Raw genomic sequence first — 21051 nt, 5'->3', positions numbered from 1 at the left:
CCGCGGCCCCGCGCCCGGTCCCGCCCGCCCGGAGCCCAGTTCCCGGCGCTCTGAGGAAGGCGGCCCTCGCCCCACGCTCGGCTGTCGCCTGGCAACCGCGGCCTCCGGACGCCAGGTGGGGCCGAGGGGCGGGGCCTGCGCGGGGCGGGGCGGGGCCTGGGCGGGGCGGGGCCTGGGCGGGGCGGGGCCTGCGCGGGGCGGGGCCTGCGCGGGGCGGGGCCTGCGCGGGGCGGGGCCTGCGCGGGGCGGGCCGATCCGCCTCGCTTCCAGCCCCCGGCCCGCCCTAGGTCTTTCCGGGCCGGTGCGGGGCCGGGAGCCCCGGCTGCGGAGGCGGCCGCCCCGGGCGCGGGTGAGAGGCGCCCAGGCGGTACCGCGCGGGGCGGGCTCGTCCGCTCGGACACCGTTCGCTGGGCAGCCGACGACCGCGCGCCTACTGTGTGCCGCGCTGCAGGTGCAGCCTGACCCGAGCGGCCGCCGCGCGGAGCCTGCAGCCCGCGCGAGGCAGGTCGTGGCCGAGGCACTGAGGTCGGCTCTGCGTCGGAGCAGCGCCGCCCGCAGGCACGGTGAGCGCGCGGGACCGGAAAGCGCCCGGGCAACCACACTGCGAAGGTAAAGGACCCTGGTAAAATGAATCGTAATCACATGTTTAACTCACACATCCTAATGAGTTAAATAAATACATTTGTCATATCCGCACCCAAGGATATTTTCCCATTGGTTTTTAGAGAGTGGAAGGGGGGGGGAGAGAGAAACTTGGATGTGAGGGACACAAAGATGGGTTGCCTCCTGCAGGAGCCCCAACCAGGGCCGGGGACTGAACCTGCAACCCTGCGACCCAGGCACCTGCCCTTGATCAGGAATCGAACCTGTGACCTTTCTGTGCACAGACGGAGGCTCTAACCGCACCCGCGGGCAACTCAGTATGTTCAAAACAGCGTTTCAGCATGTGGCACTAGCCACTTTCCAGGTACTCAGTGGCCACAAGGGGCTTTGGCCAGGGCAGGTGGAAAGCTTCCATGAATTAAATCAGCGTGATTTAACAAAATCTGGCAAAACTCGGCTGCTAAGGGTGAACTTGAGCGGCCCTCTGCGAACATGGGTATGTTGTCTATCTGCATGCTGGTCCAGTAGGTCTGCTCCCTCGGCTGGAAATTCACTGAGCTGATGGTTAAGAGGGGTGGATATATAAACACACGTATTTATAACCCTGGTGTCACTCAGGGTTATGAGTGGTGCTCCTGAAAGCCCAGATAACCCGCCGTCCCCCAGGCCCCCTTACCAGATGGAGAGCATGGGCCCATGGCGGGGTTAGAGAGCCTTCACCTTTTACGGGCCCTCCTGCCTGGTAAAAAGATGTGAATGTTGTCAGCTGACTTAGAAAGTGTGTTGGTCATCAGGTTTCTCCTGTAGGCTGGGCTCATGCAATTGATGGAGTCTTTATGGTTAGTCACTTTAAGAATCAAACTTGTGAATCAAGACATATAAATGTGATTTTAATTTTGGTTTTGTAATAAAAATGAATGTGGTTTTATATGATGCCTAAAATGGAAATTTCCCAGTACTGACAACTTTAGCAATGAGCACCAGCACCCTGTAGGCACCAGGGTTCCTTAGAGGGGGCTGAGCCAGGTCTGGGACAGGAAGTGATAAGATGAGCCTGGAACATCCTGCTCTGCCGAGAAATTTTTAAAAACGTATGTAATGAGGTCAAAAAGACAAGAGGGCCCATCTGAAGTGTATTCCATTTAAGTGTCCAAAATCAGTAATGGCTTGAAGCACATCAAAGATAAAGACTTTCATAAGTTCATAAATATCCTAAGGAAAAAACTTGACTAGAGCACCAACTATTTATTCTAAAAATTAATACAAGAAAAGAAACATTTATCTTGTTTCTTTCTGTATAAACATTATTTTAGGGTATATAGGTAGTTGATAGGAGAAATTTCTTCTTTATAGACAAATACAAGGTAATAAAAGTAGAAGGAATGATAGAATTAGAAAATAATTTTTTTAACAGTAGAACAATGAATCTAGGCAACAATCATCAACAGATGCTAAAGCCATTAGGTGGAAGGCTGATGGGGACGATATAGCGGATGGATTGTGCTGCTAATACAGAACCCACAGGTCAAACTTAATGACTGTCACTAAGAGGGGACAACCAGACATTAGGGTGTATGCAAAGCAAATACACAGCACCACCTCCAAAGCATCCTTAAAAAAAAATTAAACTGAATTTAAGCAAGCCTCTGGATCTACATTTTAGTTTAACAGGAAGTACAGGAGGTAGAGGAACAAGTTAGATAACACCAAATCAAAATGTGGGACATTTTACAGGGCCATTGATCTAATTTCTCCAAAAGGAAGAGACAGGAAAACTGAGGGAGGGGTGTGGGCAGAAAAGACTCAAGACTTAAGTGGTGTAACAACTAAAAATAATATGTGCACTTTGTTTGGATCCTGATTTAAACAAACCAACAGTTCCAAAATTACTTTTGAGTACTGGCTGGTGTGGCTCAGTTGGTTGAGTGTCGTCCCGGGTACCAAAATGTTGCTGGTTTGAATCCCTGTCAGGGCACAAGCCCGGGGTGGGGGGGTTTGATCCCGGGTCCAGGTGCGTGCATGAGGTAGCTGATCAGTGTTTCTCTCTCACAGTGATGTTTCTCTCTCTTTCTCCTTTCCTCTCTCTCTCTCAAATCAATAAAAATATATTTAAAAAATATTTTTGAGAGAGCATAGGGAACTTAGGATGTAGACCAGGTATTAAATAATTACAGGGAATAATTATTCACCTTTTTAGTTGAAAAAAATGACAAGATAGTCATTTTTAATGTAAAAAGAAAAATTGTATTGGATATGGATGCATACTGAAGTGTTTAGGATAAAAGTATATGATAACTTAGATTTTTCGATAAACATTCCAATAAAAAAAAGGAAACAGAAAAAAAAGGAAAAGAATTGATGAAACATGATTGGAAAATTTCAGCAAATAGAGACTTACGTGGATTCCTCATACTATTGTTTCTCCTCTTATGTGTGTTCAGAGCTTTCCATAACCAAAGTGACTGTGGAGTTATTAAGAGATACTGTTTCTTACAAACAACAGAACCCAAAATACGAGTTCAAGCCACAAATAGTGTGCACTATATGCCAGAGACTGTGGGAGGGGTTGGGAGATTGTTTGTTTGTTCTGAGGTGGGTTACAAGTATATTAAGGCAAACTTTCTTATGATGGAGCCCAACAGGCAAAGAAGACCAATAAAAAGTATGTTGACTCTTAAGGCAAGGGAGAGGGCTCAGCAGAGAATCCAAGAGACAGCCAACCCAGCGGGGGTGGGGGGGGGATGGGCAGGTGGGGGTGAAATTGAATGAACTGGGTTGGAGAGACTCAGAGCAGAGCAAGCTTTGGTGTAAAAGGGCTAATGTTAGGCCTGGCCTGAGAAGCCGACTCTGGACCCTATGGGACGGTGTATGCAAAACCCCCTTTTATGAGGCTGTGCAGTAGGTTGGAAATTGAGGCTACTTCTCTGTGTGAAAATGGCCCATGTGGCTCAGATCCTTTAGGCAATAGAGGGATGTCCCATTCTTACCTATAGGATTTCTTTCTTTTTTTTTTGGTCTATCACATTTATTATTGTAAATATACTTGGTCGTTCAGTTGCCTTCAGGCATAATGAGTCTATGCTACTATAATCATAGGTGTTTGATAAATAGATTGAGAAGTTTGGCTCTAGGATTTCAAGAAGCAGGTATCTCTGCATGGCATCCTTGATGCTAGTTAACAAAGCAGTCGCCACAGGTTCATGTGGAACCAGCAGGAGTCATAGCCAGTGAGTCCTTGTGTTCCTCCTTTAGAGCATACCTGACATGCACATGTACAAGTTGTACTGATGTTTCATTGAGAATGGAACACATGTACCAGTAATAATAGCCCACAGGGCCTACTGAGCACTTACTGTTTCCCAGGTACCGGTCAACAGTTTACAGTGGGTGTCTCATTTCACTGACTACTCTGAGTGTTTAGACTCTGAATGGGTCTGAGTATATTTCCAGCTTGGTAAATCTCAGCCTTTGGAGGCTAATTCACTTCCTTCCCCACCACAGACCCAATGCCCCCTCCCTGCATTTGTACAGAAATTCTTCCAGTGAATGTAGCTTTTTAGAGGGAACCGTTTTCTTATTTTCCCAGAAGTCCATCAAATATACTGAATTCTGCCCAGCTGGCGTGGCTCAGTGGTCGAGCATTGACCTATGATCCAGGAGACCGTGTTTTGATTCCCAGTCAGGGCACACACCTGGGTTGTGGGTTTTCAGCTCGATCCCCAGTGGGGAGCATGCAGGAGGTAGCCAGTCAATGCTTCTGTCTCATCATTGATGTTTCTCTCTCTCTCCCCCCTCTCCTTTCCTCTCTGAAATCAATAATGTGTGTGTGTGTGTGTGTGTGTGTGTATATGCTGAATTCTGCTCCTTTCTGTTCTTTCTTCCACCTAATAGATGTTTACCAGTCTCCATATGCACCCAGGTGTACAAAGATTCAGAAGGCAGGATCCTAGTCAAGGAACTCCCACTCCAGCAGGCATCTCTTCATTCCAGCACACCACTGACCTTCTCCTGTCTAAGCCTGGTTCAGGTAGAACTGTCTCTATCTTTCCACAGCTCCTGCTCTTCCCCCCCCCCCCCCCCCCCCCGTTCATTTCCTAACCTTTGCTGCCCCCTAGTGGCAGGCCTGAAGAAAAAATTATATATCACTGTGTTTCAGGGGTTATGCTCCCAAGTAAAACAATTTTTTTTAACCAATTTTTCTTTCTCTTCTTTACTTTTCTTTGCTTTTATTTTTGAAAAACTACAGCAGGACTGAACCTTATTTGAAAGCATCAATATATGGTATCATGAGCTATAAGACTGGGTATGTAATTTTTTAAAAAATATGTTTTTATTGATTTTGGAGAGAGAGGTAGGGAGGAGAAACATGAATTGGCTGCCTCCTGCATCCCCCCTAGTGGGGATCAAGCCCGCAACCTGGGCATTTGTCCTGACTGGGAATCAAACTGGCCACCTCTTGGTGTATAGGAAGACACTCAACAAACTGAGCCACACCAGCCAGGGCTGGATACATAATTTCAACAGCACAATCACATCACTTTTGCTTGTATAGGCAGACATTAAAATTTGGTGACCTGAGAATTCAGTTTATAAGGACTTGGCTTTATAATCTGACAGACCTTGGCAAACTCACTCCAATGGGAGAAATCATGAATCTTATCTATTTATTAGCCTAAAGTATTATTTATAATATACACACGTACATTTTCAGGATGAAAATTTGTTTTAAATCAAACAATGCTGGTGAGGTCTTGCCTCCTTTGCCCTGGGTGCTCTGGCTACTGATGCCTGAAATGCTCTCCCACCACACAGACCCTCCTTCCTTCCTTCTGAAATTCAGCTCACGAATCACTCGAAGAAGCCTTCCTCAGTACCCAGGCAGGCTGGTGTTCTGCATTCCCAGTCTTGCTCCTGCTCAGGAGTGTCCCCCAGCTCATCATCTGCTCATTTATTTATCTCCCTAACTCCTGGCCCCTCAAGGCAGGGGCTCTTATCTGCTTCCCTCCAGAGCTCTCGCCTTCGTTGGGCACCCAGCATTGTCAGAGCTCTTTAGTGAAAGTTTGTTGAATGAAGAAAGTGAGCAGGGGAGGGCCCAATGGGGCAAAGGCTCAACAGAGGATATAACCAGAAGTACAGAGGGAGGAGTATGCAATTCCAACTAGAGCAACCAGGAAAAATGTCATGCTGGATGAGAGGGAGTTAGATAAATTGAAAAGGCGGAGGAAGAACACGTTAGGCTGTGCTTTTCCTTCTTATCATTTATATAATGTATAATTGGCTGTGGTTACCTCGGTGTGGCTATTTAGTTCAGGCTCTCTCCCCTCTTTAAACTGTAAGATGTTTACTTCATAGTTCAGGGTTGTGTCATACCCAAGGATGAGCTGAGTCATGGGGAGAGAGAGACAGTGCAGTGAGGTTGGCCTAGAGCTGGGGAGGGAGTGGCCAGGTCACCTGAGCACAGGGACCCATCAGAATCCACAGCACCTCTATCCTATTCAAGCTCCATTTGCTTCTAGGACTCCTTCCTCTGTAATCAGAGGCATATACTACATTTTTGTTTTTGTCTTTTTAAATCTCACCCAAGGATGTTTTTTTCCATTGCTTTTCAGGAAGAATGGAAGGGAGAGAGAAACATCGATGTGAAAGAGACCCATTGACTGGTCGCCTCCCCCATGCACCCAGACCGACAAGGGCCAGGGATTGAGCCTGCAACCCAGGTACTTGCCCTTGGCTGGAATCGAGTCCAGGACTCTTCAGTCTGTGGACCGATGCTCTAACCACTGAGCAAAACCAGCCAGGGCAGAGGCATAAACTTTAAAAATTATCCTAGAGCTCATCTAGTCTCCATTTGCTATTCTAAAGCTAAACCAACTCAAAAAGGTAAAGTGAAGTATATGGCGTGATGGGGTGAAAATTCAGACCAACTACTATTAACTAACATAGACTGTGCTTATTCTGTGCTAGCTTTCTAAGGGTTTTAGATTTATTAACTAACTTCTCATTTCAACCTGTTATGGGTTGAATTGTACCCCTCCCCCCCCCCCAGCTATACTGAAGTCCCAACTCCCAGCACCTGTGAATGTGACCTTATTTGGACATAGGGTCTTTGCAGATTTAATCAAGGTACAATGAGGTCATTAGGGTGGGTTCTAATCCCACATGGCTGGTAAGACACAGACAGACACAAAGGGAAGAGGGCATGTGAACACGGAGGCAGAAATTGGAGTGATACTGCCACAGACCAAGGAACCCCTGGGGCTACCAAAGCTGCCAGAGGCAGGAAGGATCCCCTCTAGAGCCTTCAGAGGGCACGTGGCCCTGTAGACACCTTGATTACGGATTTCTAGTCCCCCAAACTGTGAGAAAATAAATTTGGGTTGTTTCAAGCCATTCAGTTTGTGGTCCTTTGCTGCAGCAGTCCCCGGAAACTATTCACAACCCCCTTAGTATTTGAGTACCCTGAGGAAATGGGCCCAAGGTCACTCCGCCAGCAAGTGGTGAAGCTGGGACTCAAACCAGGCTGGATTCTTAGCCACTAACTAAAGTCTGTTGCTTCTCAAGATCAGCTTTAAATCTCATTCACCACTTGTGAGGCCTGCAACGCCAAGCTGGACAGTCATCCTCTGAACTGGCCCACTCCTGAGAAAGGGGAGCGCGCCTCAATCAGACGGCCCTGAGACTCACACAAGCATTATGCGCAAGTGCCCAGCACAGTGAGCAACAGAGTGATCGTCCCCTTGCTCAGGATCACAGAACTAACTGGTGTAAGAACCTCAGTGTCCAGCTCCAGAGCTGTTAGGAAGCCTGCCTCCTCCCCCACGCTTTACTTAACCCTAGTATGTTTTTTCATGTCTTTACACTTTTTATTTAAAAGAAGATAAAAGCTCACATACTAATGCATTTTCTTATTAACTAAAGGGTTACTTCTGCATAATTCTACAATTATGTTTATGTACAAAGGACACTAGTCTGTTTTTCCCACTCACTCTCCTTACCATATATTCCTCTAAGAAAATACAGAAGGACATGGGAGATAAAATTTCTTCCTTACGTTTATTAGAAGAGGAAACAAAGGTAAGACTCTAAAGAGCATTATTTTCAGTTAGCAGGTAACTATTACAAGACAAAAGATTCAACAATAACTTACTCATTACATACTTTTATTATATTTGACTGTTTATTGTATAAAAGTATAATACTATTAATAAAAATAAAAATTAATTTTAAATTTATCACCAATTGTATACATGGTATAAGTAAACTACAGACCCTTTCCAGATCACCAGTCCATAAGGAAAGGGCTATTTCACAAATTACAGTACATTTTTTTCTTATACTGAGTCCCATGGAAACAGAAGTTCCTTCACAATATGAGTTCTGAAGCCAGTATTTCTTCTTGTCACCAATGAATGCCAGTGTTTTGAGAAAAAAGTTTCCTCTGTAGATATTCCACCAATTTAAGTCTTGATTTTAGTGTTTCAATCTCATAATAGGGGATCTGTAAAGGGGGGGAAATAAAATTTGTCATAATCCTTCGCAATCTGAAACTCCCCTGGTTTTTTGGTTATTTGTATCTCATGCCCTCGTGAGCAGCAGTATGTAAGCTCCTGGAGGGCAAAGCTCACACTAACTTATTCGTCCTGTAGCCCCATTGCCCACGACAGCACGTGGCGCAGAGTAGGGGCTCAGTAAAAATAAGGCAGAGCATGCAAAGAAAAAAATTGGGGCTCTGGTATTGTCAGATTAGGGTGAAAGGTGAACTTCACCTGGGAGTGATGAATGACCACAATCAGATACTCAAGAGTGGGAGACCAGTGTAGTGGTGGGAGCAGCTGGACAAAGTGAGAAAGGCCAGAGAGATGGAGGGAGATTAGGGGAAAGGGAAGCTACCCCCGAGCTCAGAGCAGAGGGCCTGGCTGCCAGTGGGCTACGGGGGGCCTGGGATGTTGAGACATCCAGGAGCTTTGACTTTATCCTGTAAGCAATAAACAGTAAAGGCTCTGAACACACTGGAACAACTAGTTTTAGGAAAATTAATCTGAGGATGTACAAAATGGAGTGGAAAAGAGTAACCAGACAGGAAAGCAGAGAGCAGACTGGGGGACAGCTCAGAGAACTTGGGGACACTCCAGGTCCATCACTGTGACTCCTCACGTGAGACCTTCTGACATGATTTATGACATAAACATAAGGCCTTAAACATTAAGTGGTTTTAATGAGCTCTCCTGTCCATTTTTACTCATTAAATCAGGTAGAAATTAAAACAGATATTCCAATAATTTTATAATTGAACACACAAAATATAGAGATGATATATTATAGAATTGCACATTTGAAACCTATAATTTTATTAACCAATGACACCCCAATAAATTCAGTAAAATAAAAAAATGTTCTTGACTTTAAAATAAATAAGATTCTCGGTCCTTTGGGCTGGCAGACCACTTAGTACCCTGGAAAAAGTGAATCTGAGCTAGAAATTGTTTTGGGAAGAAAAGAGATGAAAACAGACCTGAACCACGTCATAGCCAAGCAAGCGTAGGTGTCTTTGTTTAATAGCTTCCTTCCCCAGTAAATGTTTGCTATTCAAACAAAATCTTTTTGGACCATCAATGCACAGCGCTACCCTGAAAAATCAGAGAGACAATGTCAATTTTTCAAACCACCCCAAATATTTATATAATTCTAGCCAGAAGGGTTTATTTGGTATTTGCTTATACTATTTTCCAGGGAACAATGGACGTGTTATCCTTTGCTGAGAAAGCACTCAATTTTATTAATATTGAGGCTCATGAAATGCTACAAGTCATTTCCAAAACGGGTATGCTGCAAAGCAGTGTTTTAATTTTCAAAATGTATTTTTATTTTCTTAAGAAAATAATCATTGTTTATTAACCTCAACAGTCTTGTAACATTAACTACAAGTTTTCTTTACCTTTTATGTATGTCTTCATCAACTTTAAATGGTAATACAAATCCTTCTTCATCTAATTTGATTTCGACATCTGGTGAGAGAAGAAAGGAAAAATTCTCCGTGTGATACCCTCGCAAACACTATCTTCCTTGCCTTCTGGTTCTGTGAATCCTTCCACACTGCATTTACCAACTGGCTGAAGGCTGCAAAGTAATGACCACACCAGACAATGGTGAGAATTGTAACTTAACCGGTCTATAATCAACCAAGTCAGCCTTAAACTAAGAAGGCTCAACTATACAAAGACAAGGAGTGGGTTCTCAGGCTGTCTGGGGTATAATAAGAGCCGTGTATATATACACACACAACTGAATCCTTCAATCCAGAGTGAAGAAAATCCTTTAAATTAAGCAACGCTAGGCACCTACACACACTGAGCCTTTCATCACTGGCGCTCCCAGAGCCACTGGGGTAGGTAAAGCTTTCTGTTCCCCAGCATGTGGTCCTAGAGCGTGGACAGACTCAGACTCTTTCCTTCCCTCTGATGCTCTGTCATCCTCTTTGTAAGAGGAGCCCATATCAGAAGGGAGTGAGAGGTGGCCACCTGGAGTCTAAAAAACACTGTCCTCTTTGAGTTGATTTTCTTTTACCATTAATCTTTAAAAATTGTAAGGGCAGAAGACTTGGACTCTCTAGTCAGTGCTGTCCAACAACTTTCATGATGACGGAAATGTTTATACCTCCACTGTCCAGTACTGCAGCGTGAGCGACATGTGGCTACTGAACAACTGGATGTGTGGCTAATGCGACCCAGGAACTGAACTTTGAATTTTTTTAAGTTTTAATTATTTTCAATGTGAACAGCCACAGGTACTAGTGGCTACTCTACTGGACGGCACTGGCCTAGAGTACAACAGCAGCTAACAATTACTGAGCACTCACTGTGCTCCAGGTATTATTCCAAATTATTTCATATAGTCCTTAAATGGGTCCTTGAGTTCACTACTCTCTCATTTTACAGAAAGAAGCAAATAGAAAAGCTTAAAAACTCTGCCCAAAGACATTCTGCTACTACATGGCTAACACATGGGGCCTCAACCCCAGACAGTCTGGACTCGAAGCCCTACTGCACCCCTGTTCCACTCCCCCTTAGGGAAGGGCTAAGTCCATTTTGTATTTCCAGATGTTCTATGGCAACTAAGTCCCAACTATTCCAAATGAGAACACAGGCTGAGGTTTAGTAAACAACAACAAAACTCCCTATTACTCACCTATTGTGTAGTAATAGGGTGTTAATACTTTTGAAGCAAAATACAATCTTGCTCCTAAAAGGTCGATCAGTCCAAACATCACAGACTTATAAAGCTGAAAATCCATGGGTGTCTCCAGGGAGCAGCATGGAGTAAGAAATGATTTCACTTGATACTTAGGAAGAAGTTTTGGACCCTACAAGTTGTATGTGCAAATATGAGAAAGAACAGTAAGATATAAAACCAACCAGATAAAAAAATTTAGTAAAACATTTAATATTAGCTCAGGAGTGGTAAAATGTTCTTAAGCAACACAGGAAGCCTAGGAGCCATAAAAGATGGATATATTTGACTACAGAAAGCTTAACAATTTCAGTATAGTAGAAAGGCATCATAAACATTAAGTTAAACTAAAAAATTAAAAACTAAGAACCAGCCCGGCCGGGCGTGGCTCAGCGGTTGAGCATTGACCTAAGATCCAGGAGATCACAGTTCAATTCCCGGTCAGGGCACATGCCCGGGTTGCAGGCTCGATCAATGACTCTCTCATTGATGTTTCTCTCTCTCTCTCTCTCCCTCTCCCTTCCTCTCTCTGAAATCAATAAAGATAAAAAAAACAACAACACTAAGAACCAGAAGGAAATATATGCAACATGCAGAATAGCTAAAATCTGTTTTACAATGAGTTCTAGAGGAAAAAAGATAAACAAGCCAATAGAAATATGAGTTAGGGAGTAAAAAGACAATTCACAGCAAATGTAAGTGACCAAAAAACATTTGAAATTATGCTCAACTTCATTATTGCTTATTAAAATAGCTTAAACATATAACATACTTTTTTTTAGAGTGGAATGAAAAATTAAAGGGACTAATGTCATACTGAAATAGAAGTGGGGGAGATGTGGCCACCTCCATTCATTGCTGGGGAAATGGGACATCCACAACTATCAGGGAAAATAATCTATCAGTACTTATTAAAATTAATCCAGTAATTCCACCTTTATGAATCTACTCTCTAGATTAAAAAAGCACAAAGGCTCCAGTATGAAAGGATATACAAGGATGTTTATTACATCACTGTTGATAGCAATGAACATTGGAAAAAACCGGGAAGTCCGTCTGTGGTGGAATGTAGGATCAATATCAGGGACTACGGTGCCATTCTTAAAAAGAATGTGTTTGGTCTTTAAGTATTGCACTGAAGAATGTCCATAACGTACTGGGCATAAAAGCAAACTGTACTTTGTCCCATTCCATGAAAAGAGAGAAAGTGAATAGTATTTATGAACTTGTGTACATTTGGACATAAAAACTGCCATTAACACAGTTCTCCTTCAGGGATGGAAAGAGGTTGGGGGTAATATTATTTGTGTGCTCAGTACTAATAGTGGTATCTTTCCATTCTTATACCTTATTCCCAAACGAGCTACTCTTAAATGTGGTTCAGCCACATACAAAGGGTCAGGCAGGGATGAGCACATCTGGAGATGCTGTTTCTGATTTTACACCAGGTGTGCGAAAGCATCGTGAGAATGAATCTGCAGAGTACTTATGGGACGCACAAACTCCACCTTCACGGAACCCCATCAGATGAGAGCCTTTGCTTAAAACTGTACTTGGGATGATTTAGGATGTGTTCAGTCCAGAGTCAAACTGTCATACCCAAGAGCTACAGGGCTAACACCCTCAGCATGGTTCTTCAAGTATTATGAGTCAAACTTTGCAGCACTTGATAAAGCCTTCCAAGAAATCTTACACACCAGGAAACGGGTCCTTCAAGGACAAGAAAATAGGAGTGGAGCCAATTTATCAAAGAAAAGGCTATCTGGTGGCCACTAACTTCAAGTGAATGAAAGTTCTGTTTTAATGAGGTTAAGATAAATCAATAGAGAAGGAACTGGAAAAAAAGTTAGGTGGCTGGGGAGAGGGAACAAAAGAAAACTGCCCCCACAGAGAAATAAAGCACATAGCTCATGCTTTTACCTTATAGAAAGGGCATTCTAGAATCGAGGTTAAGAAAAGCTGGGTCAGTTGTGCTAGACTCAGTCTGTCCAAATATGATTCCTCACCTGAAATAATAAGCATGCCAGTCATAGTTAAATTTGAATTTTGATATACGTAATGAGAAAAGAATATTAAGAATATACAACATTCATTTATTCACTCCAATAAGGTACTCTTAAATGACACTATGAAAAGAACATGCTAGAATTAACTATGCCTTCTTGCTTGCCATCAATACAATCTCATTTTAACTTCCAAGAACTGAAGCTCCTAACTAGAGAATATATAATTATGAGGAACAAAATGTTAGCTGAATTAGCGGAAACTTCTTGGAAACTGAGATTTTTGACATATTTGGTGGCCTTCAATTAAGATACTAGTTCTCGCTCAGAGAGACTGTAACATGTTATTGTGACTGTTACCATTGCTGTCACCACAGCCCCCTAAGAATACCGTTTCTCCACTAGGGCAGCAGTGTTTACCGGAACCTGTTTCTCCCTGGATGCAATGTTCTAGCATGCTTTAACTCTGCATTTACACTACCATCTGCAACTTCAGATGTCTTCTTTAATTACGGAAGAAAAAAGGCAAAATATTGTTCAATGTGAAAGGTACATATGTGACTTGACAACACCCTAAGTTCAAAGGTTAATTTTTCCACTCAGGAGTTACAACCAACTCACCTTGCAGCTTCTGAAGAAAGTGAGGGCTGAATATTTTTGCCATAAAGTTGACTGGATGGCATTCAATAAGTGAACAAGAATGGAGAAGTTTCAATAGTGTTTTGGGAGGAAAAGAATTGAACTGAGCGAATAACGTATCTTCTAGCTTTCTAAATAAAGCAGGGGCATTTGGTGGTAAATAATTCAGTTTTCCAAATGGTTCGATCAACGCAGATATCTGACAAGGTGAAAATTCTTCTGAACGGCAAACAAAAGTTTCCGCCACTGCATTCAGGATGGGTTTTGAAAGGATGTGTTTTCTACTGCAGTACTCCATGACCTTGCTGATAGCCTCGGGGTCCATAGTAAGACAAAGTGAGGCTACATGCCGCTCCAGGGCTGTTATAAAAAATCGGTCATGGTGCCCAAAGTATATGAAAGCTTCTAAGACTTTTCCGAGCTCTTCATTAGTGAAATGAGGGATATGCCTCACAACATATTTACCCAATTTTATAACCAGAGGAAGTGCCTGAGTTTGATCAAGAACCACTAGGGCAGTGAGCATTTGGCTTATTGATTTAGGACTCAGTTTGGAAACTATAGACAGAGAAAAGCTGTTTATCTTATTTAGAAATGTCTGGTGTTGGTCCACTTTTTCAGTACATGTCTGCAGTATTCTATAAAGGGCGACAGTATCCTCAGGGGTAAATTCTTCCAACTTTTCACCTTGTAATTGATGTATAATCAGGTCTACTGTCGCACAACCTGGACCTTGTAGTTTAAGCAGACTTTCTGCAAGGACACAGAGATTGTGGACTTCCAGGCAACCCCTTTTGAGACGATGTTGACATTCTGCCACCAGGTTCAGTAACAAGCTACTTTGGGGATCCATAGACAACAGAGTCAGGGCTTGCAAAGCAGTCACCAAACTGGTGTTTGACAGACTTGAGGGTTCCTGTTCAAACTGAACACATAAAGCTTGAAAGACGGGATTCTCTAGGATTTCCTTTGGTGGCCTTTGATCACCATCTTTTTTCCCTACTTCACAAATCCGTTGTAAGGCTCCTGCTGCCATAGTATCAGGCAAAGTTTGCAGTGTGCTTATAAAACTTAGCACTTCTTCTGATGAAGTGAAGTTGTTCAGTCTCCTGTAAAATATCTGTTCATCCATGTTTTTGAGATTTTGTTCAAAACTGTCCCAATCATGTACTTGAGGTAGCCCTGGCTCACCCACGGGATGAAGGTCATTTCCATTTTCTGAATGGAACTTTTTACAACAGGCATGATGGAACCTGACCCTGAAAGGCCCAGGTTGTAGTGAACATAACAACCATGGGTACAGACGCTCCTTGACGGCCTTGTGAACATGATTTATAGATTGATTTTTCAGAGCAGACAGAGCTCCATTCATCCGAAAATCAGAAAAATGACAAAGATTTCTCCGCAAGGTAATTAAAGCCATGCCATCAGATTCTCAACTCTCGATTTACAACTAAACATAGGAATAAAAAAACATGGTCAAATATATTGAGAACATGACTCATTCAACATCAGTACTTATGAAACTAGGGATGAGTACCCGAAATAAGTGATCAATAAACATTTCCCACCAAAGCACAAGTACCAGAAGGGCAGAGCCACTGCATCCCAAAGCTTAGAAAATTGGCTGGCATCTAACAACAATCACTATCATTTGCCAGGCACTATTATGCTTTACGTCCTAAATTAATGCCCCTAACAACACAATGAGCTAAGCACTTTTATCACTTCACAGGTGAGGAAATGGAAGCACAAAGAAGGGATTTTTATCCAGTTTATGCAGCTGGGGGGGGGGGGGGCAGAGCCGCGATTCCAGGACAGGCGGTCTAAACGTGAACACGTGTCCTACAAGCAGGTGGAAGGAAGGCCCTGCGTCCGGGTGAATATGTTTTCCATCAGTGGCTGGGACTCTCCGGACGCCGAGGGCCCACCATCGTTAAGTTTTGGGGGAGTCAAAAGTGATACCGGATTTTCCAGGGGGGTCGGTGCCCCTAACGCCTGCGCTGTTCAAAGATCAAAAAGGGCAACGAGTCAAGCGGCCCAAATTCCTATAGGTCGACGTAAAGCAAAGATTTTTTTTTAAAGGTGCTTAACAGGTGCCGAGGCTTTGGTTCCCCCCGCAGCCAGCGCCGAGGCGGGAGGCGGCCCAGCCTGGCCCAAGGCTAAGCGACTGGAGGAAGTGAGACGAGGCCGGTCCGCGAGGGGAGGGGAGGCCTGGCCACACCTAACCCCCCGCCGCGAGACGGAAGAGAATGAACGTGCGGGGCACGAGGGCACGGGGCGCCCCGGGGGCCGCGTCCTCCTCGGAATGAAAGGACCCCCGGGGCCGGGCGCCCCCAAACCCGGCGTCCCTGGGACCTGTGTTCAAGCACCGGAAGAGCGCGGGGGCCTGAGGAGAGCTGGGCCGGGGCCAGAGCAGACCGGCGCCTAAGCGGCGACATGGACCCCCAAAACCCAGCTCTGCACCCGCGCGGACACCTACCGAGCTCAGCCCGCCGGAGCCCGGAGCAGTTCTTGAAGGTACGGGAGCCTGGGGGCCTCCGCACGCGCGCACGCCCGGCGGAGCCGAGCAACCTGGCTCAGGCGCGCCGGCGGAAGCCACACCCCCACGCCCGGCGCGCTGTGATTGGCCCAGCTGCCCTCCGCGCCTCCAATCGGTTCTGGCTTACACGGAGAGCACGCGCGGCGACAGTGTGCGCAGGCGCCGCAGCGGCGCCCCCCCGCCCCCCCCGCATCGCTGCGCTCTCCCCGGGCGGACCCGGCCGGGCCGCGTCAGGTGAGTCTGTGGGGCCGCCGCAGGCGCGCCTGGGCCACGCGCGCAGCACCGGCCTAGGGGCGGGCGGTGAGGGGGCGGCGAGGGCCCCGGCGTTCTAACCCCGGCCCGGAAGGCCGCGCCCTGGTCAGGAGCCCGGCCCTGCGGGGCTGCGAGCCCGGCGGTCGCTCCGCCGCCACCCGGGAGCGCCGACCGGCGTTTGCCAGAGCGGAGCCGGCCCCGTCGGTGGCTGTGGGCCCCTCTTCCGTCGGCGTCTGTGTCCGGAACCCTGTCCTGGGATGGGGTACAGGCCGCAGGGGGGCGCGGGGACGCGAGGGGGTGTCGGGAACGGGGCGGGAGACGCAGGAACGCCCGGAGCGCGGCCCCGGCGGGATGGGGTCCCGCTCCCGCGCCGCTCCGCCTGACCTTGCTCTGTTGTAAGGCGGCTGTAGGACGCAGAGGTTCAGGTCGTTCTCTGAAGCGCCCAGGCCTGTGCGCGGCCCCTCGGGAACGTTCCGGGTAGTTGGTGATGATAACAATAGGCGGTGGCCGCCTGTCACTGCGCCTCCCCGGCTGGCGGTGAGCCCTGAATGTGCGGCGCCGTCGTGTATGCTCGTTCCCGCGCTCCTTTATTCCACTAATTCACGGGGCGCCCTCTGCGTGCCAGGCACGTCCTGTTCTCTGAGCATATTCCATGCTTGTCAACATGTTCCCTAACACAGGTCTTTTATTTTTTTTATTTGTTGCTTAATTTGTCCTAAGATGTAACTGGCTAGAGGAGCATGAAACTTGGTGGTTCATTCACCAAAAATATTTTGATTTGGGTTTCAGTTTAAATTTTTCCCTACAAATTGACAGCCCCCAGTTGTGGACACGGAATGAGTATGAGGAGAGGTCTGTGAGTAATCTTTATTTTATTACTGCTGTCTCTTCAGGAAGAGCTTGTGTGCTAGTGGATTAGAACTGTTTGCCTTCCATCAATACATATTTAAGTACATATACACATGCACTTACATATACTTGACATTGAGTTAAATAAGAAAACAGTATTTGATTAAGTTCATTACTAGTTTATTTAGCATTAGAATCAAGTAGGAACCAAGACTCCTACAATTTTAATGGAATTTTTACTTTTACCATTTTTAAAAACAGGAAGCAGAAAGGAATCTGAGATTTATTGAACACTGCTCTGTCTCAGCCACTGTTCAGGTGCTTGGTTTCTCAGTCTTTGGGCATTTCAGTGACTCTCCCGGCTTTAAGGGTGAGAGGGCTGAGGCACAGATCCCTGGGGAGGCTTGCCTACACTTCTGCAGTTGTGAATGACTGGCCCTGGATTGAAGCCCAAGTAGTCTCGACCCCAGAATGATTTCTGAGTCATGGAATCAGAGCCTTGTTTCTCTGTTCTCCTTGGTTTGATAAATTCTCTTTTTTATGACTTCTTGATAATTAATGCTAATAAGTTCAGAGAAGTGTATTTCATATTTTGTGTGGATATTGTTGGAGTCTTTTTTTTTTTTGAAGATCATGAGGGAGAACCACTACCTGCAGATTGTTACTCCTTCATTAGAAAGAAAATCCCTTTTCCCCTTTTTTATTTTTCAGTGTAACTGTTCTAACTCTAGCATATGCCTGGAGGCAATGAGAAGGTTTTTGTTACTCTATGCTACACAGCGAGGACAAGCAAAGGCCATAGCAGAAGAAATATGTGAAAAGGCAGTTGCACATGGATTTTCTGCAGATCTTCACTGTATTAGTGAATCGGATAAAGTAAGAGCTGTTATTCCTCTGGTTTTTATTGTTTTATGCTTTGAAGATATTTTGGTTGAGAGTGATGTTAAACAACAATATAGGACTTTAAAAGCCATTGTAATCCTTTTTTAAAAAAATACTCAGAAGTTTATTTTGTCAAGAGTTTTAAGATTCCTGCCAGCTTTTCTTTATACATTTAAGCATCCATTTGAATTAGACTAAACTGCCTCAGAAACGGAAACAGCTACTTAACCAACATGGAAGTAGTAGTCTGCCTTGTTTATCTCATGGGGGGCTGTGAGAACAAATGAAATGTGTATGTTCGCATGCATAGGTGTGCTTTCTACCTCATGAACCCCAGGGTCCCATTTACTTTTCTCCAAAATAAAGACCTTGCCATTGGTGTCAGAGTTCCTCCAAATGAAGGGGCATTTAATTCTTTTGCAAAATAGAATATAAAGTAGAAGCCTAAGGGTCTGGAGAAGATTCAGTTTCTTTAGATCAGGGACTACTTGTGCATTCCATCTCTGCAGAAGTCTCTACTTTAGGATACATGAGATCTTAACAGATCTATGTTCTTCTTACAGTTAGTTCTTTTGAGACCTCCAGATTTTACTGTTTTATATGATCCAGGTCATAGCAACTAGCAGGGTCTTTTCATACAAGCACAAGCTGATTTCCCAGCCACTAAGCAGTCAAATTTAGTTCAGTACTTCAAAAACTACCCTGCTGGTACACTCTCAAGTTTACAACCTCCTCTGGCTTTCCCCACACCTCTAGTTCAAAAGTCTAGACTGTCAGCAGCACAGGTGAATTATAAACTCAACTCATAAAAGGAGAACCAACTAGTTCCTTTATGTAGCAGAACCAAGGTGATTTCTGATGTAGTCAACTCACCCAACAGGGAGCATCCTGGAGGACACCATCAGTTGTCAGGTTCTATAGTAACTTCAAAGTAAATGTACATTACGGGTGCCACATGGTGGAATACAATCTGAATCTGTTAGAAAAACAAGGTCATTATATAATTAACTCTGATTTGGCCCCTTGGGTCAACTCACCACCCAGGTCAGCATCTATTTGAAAGTTAGGTGAGAAGTTAATGTTTTTTAATACCATGTCATCATTTGCTCTCCCTAGCTGAATGGTTTCTCCAGTTCTTGATCTGAGTTTAAACAGGTAGCTCTCTACTTTCTGGGTCATGGAAGTCCTTTTCAAAGTGGAGTTACTTTAACAAACTGCATAGAGTTTAATACACAACTTGTGAAGTGCCTTATAAATGTTGAATCTCCTGGTAAAATGTTAGCTCAAAGTCTTATCTGTTATACCAGCATGAAAAGTAAGGTGAATTCCTTTGAGCCAAACTAGATGATACTTGTTAGCAGTAGAGCTCATGGAATCATAAAAACACTGTAGTGCTCTATTTGAAATATTTAAATTTAGGTGACAATTAGAATGAAGAAGCTCAATTTTAAGACTTGGAAACACTGATCTCAGTTTATCACTGCTGATGTTCCCAGCTCTGGAGCCCTGAGGGAGTGATAGCCAGATTCCCTGATGCCATTTTCTCTTTCCAAGTCGAAAATGCTCTGCATGCCTCTCTGCCTTTATGCCTTGTGCCATACTTGTGATGGGTTCAAGACAGGAAACTAAGCTGATTGTAAGTCAAAACTGCATGTGGCAGTAGATCTCTGACAGGACGTTCCTGTTTTGTAGTATGATCTAAAAACTGAAACAGCTCCTCTTGTGGTGGTGGTTTCTACCACGGGCACAGGAGACCCGCCTGACACAGCCCGCAAATTCGTGAAGGAAATACAGGACAAGACGCTGCCGGTTGATTTCTTAGCTCACCTACGGTATGGATTATTAGGTATGTACTATATTTTCTGCTCTGACTGTACTGTTATTACTGGCTTTAATTCTAGTATCTGAATGTATCTTCCTAGCCTACCATTATAGTCTATCTTAGGCCCATAAGTGGACTCTGTTCTTTATGGGAAAGTGCATGGAAATGATTTAAAAACTGAGAGATTTAAACTTTTAATTTTAAATTTTCAACCAAGTATGAAAATGTTAGCCCATTTTCTTACCAGGAAACATAGAAGCAATTCTTAATTTATTCAACACAGACACAATAGAAAGTGATTGTTTTCGTTGTAGTTGTACCTTCTGTGCTTGAGGTTAGGGATCAGCAAACCTTCCAAAGCCCCAGATGTGTAAGTATTTTGGGCTTTGCATGCAAGCCATCTGGTCTCTATAACAGCTACTCAACTCTGCTGTGGGAGCTTGAAAGCTGCCATTACAGTATGTGAACAGATGGATTTGGCGGGGTGCCAATAAAACTTGATTTACAAAGAATGATGGTGTCTTTGGCCCACAGGCTGTAGTTTGCAGACCTCTGCACTAGATCAGAAAAGTCTGCAGATACAGAAATGATGTTTTTAAACCAAATCCTTGTTTGAAGATTTCCATATTTTACACAGATTCATGGAAACAAGAATGTGAAAAAATTTTTCTGTTAACAGAGGCCAAAAAATATTTGTTGTTTCGACATGTCTGGTATTTTTACATTAAAAAGTGGGAGAAAATTATTTCATACCTAGTATTACTCAAAGAAAAAATAAGATGTGAAGCTATACATTAGTCTTGTTCCATTGAAAAGAGCACGAATATAATTGTTTTAAATATTTTATTTGTATATATCTTCTTTAAATTTAAAGCTTGTTATGCACTGAAAACCTACTTGGGCTCTTTAGGTCTGGGTGATTCAGAATATACGTACTTCTGTAATGGGGGGAAGGTGATTGATAAACGGCTTCAGGAGCTTGGTGCCCGGCATTTCTATGACACTGGACATGCGGATGACTGTGTAGGGTAAGAGCAATACACTTCCTTGTCATTTCCGGGAACCCTGTTTGTACATGATGAATGGTAGCGAGTTTTTTAAGTTCATCATCTTTGTCAGCATCTGCTAATGGAAGAAATTACAAAAGGTGTGCCAGTTACCTTTATCTAAAATGTGTAGGTATTTGTAAAAATCAGCATGACTTCTTGGTGATATTTTAATATGTAGGGAGA

General features: G+C 44.3%; 2 protein-coding genes across 7 annotated transcripts in view; one reads left to right on the top strand and one right to left on the bottom strand.

Moving 5' to 3' along the window:
* The first annotated feature begins 553 nt into the window (after window positions 1-553).
* Window positions 554-21051, top strand: part of MTRR (5-methyltetrahydrofolate-homocysteine methyltransferase reductase) — a 42107-nt gene continuing 21609 nt past the window's right edge. Inside the window, exons 1-4 of one of the 4 annotated variants that reach the window (XM_016217334.2) lie at window positions 554-609; window positions 17827-17991; window positions 19690-19843; window positions 20730-20847. In XM_016217334.2, coding sequence (XP_016072820.2) covers window positions 17863-17991; window positions 19690-19843; window positions 20730-20847 — 401 coding nt within the window. In that variant the 5' untranslated portion in view covers window positions 554-609; window positions 17827-17862. The other 3 variants (XM_016217336.2, XM_016217333.2, XM_016217332.2) reach the window with 3 other exon arrangements.
* On the bottom strand, window positions 7747-16048 carry FASTKD3 (FASTK mitochondrial RNA regulator 3). Of its 3 annotated transcripts, XM_016217337.2 has the most exons (7): window positions 15955-16048; window positions 13455-14925; window positions 12751-12836; window positions 10789-10963; window positions 9539-9608; window positions 9116-9230; window positions 7747-8101 (listed from the first exon to the last, which is right to left on the bottom strand). In XM_016217337.2, exons 2-7 carry the CDS (start codon window positions 14893-14895, stop codon window positions 8003-8005), a joined length of 1986 nt encoding a protein of 661 aa, XP_016072823.2. In that variant the 5' UTR covers window positions 14896-14925; window positions 15955-16048; the 3' UTR covers window positions 7747-8002. The 3 variants fall into 3 exon arrangements, with proteins under 3 accessions (XP_016072823.2, XP_087671478.1, XP_016072824.2); XM_087815352.1 differs by lacking the exon at window positions 15955-16048 and having other exon boundaries at window positions 13455-15721; XM_016217338.2 differs by lacking the exon at window positions 9116-9230 and having other exon boundaries at window positions 8015-8101.

This window comes from Miniopterus natalensis, chromosome 3 (assembly GCF_054644295.1).
Source record: "Miniopterus natalensis isolate mMinNat1 chromosome 3, mMinNat1.hap1, whole genome shotgun sequence".
Classification (NCBI taxonomy): Eukaryota; Metazoa; Chordata; class Mammalia; order Chiroptera; family Miniopteridae; genus Miniopterus; species Miniopterus natalensis.
This window is presented reverse-complemented; position numbering and strand designations above follow the sequence as displayed.

What these genes read in the sequence shown, in the direction of transcription:
- FASTKD3 (XM_016217337.2), bottom strand. Translation starts at nt 14,895, where the DNA reads ATGGCTTTAATTACCTTGCGGAGAAATCTTTGTCATTTTTCTGATTTT. An exon ending in CTTTCTTCAGAAGCTGCAAG is followed by an intron (nt 12,837 to 13,454) that starts GTGAGTTGGTTG and finishes TTATTATTTCAG; the next exon opens with GTGAGGAATCATATTTGGAC. An exon ending in TTGGCTATGACGTGGTTCAG is followed by an intron (nt 8,102 to 9,115) that starts GTCTGTTTTCAT and finishes CCCCCTTTACAG; the next exon opens with ATCCCCTATTATGAGATTGA.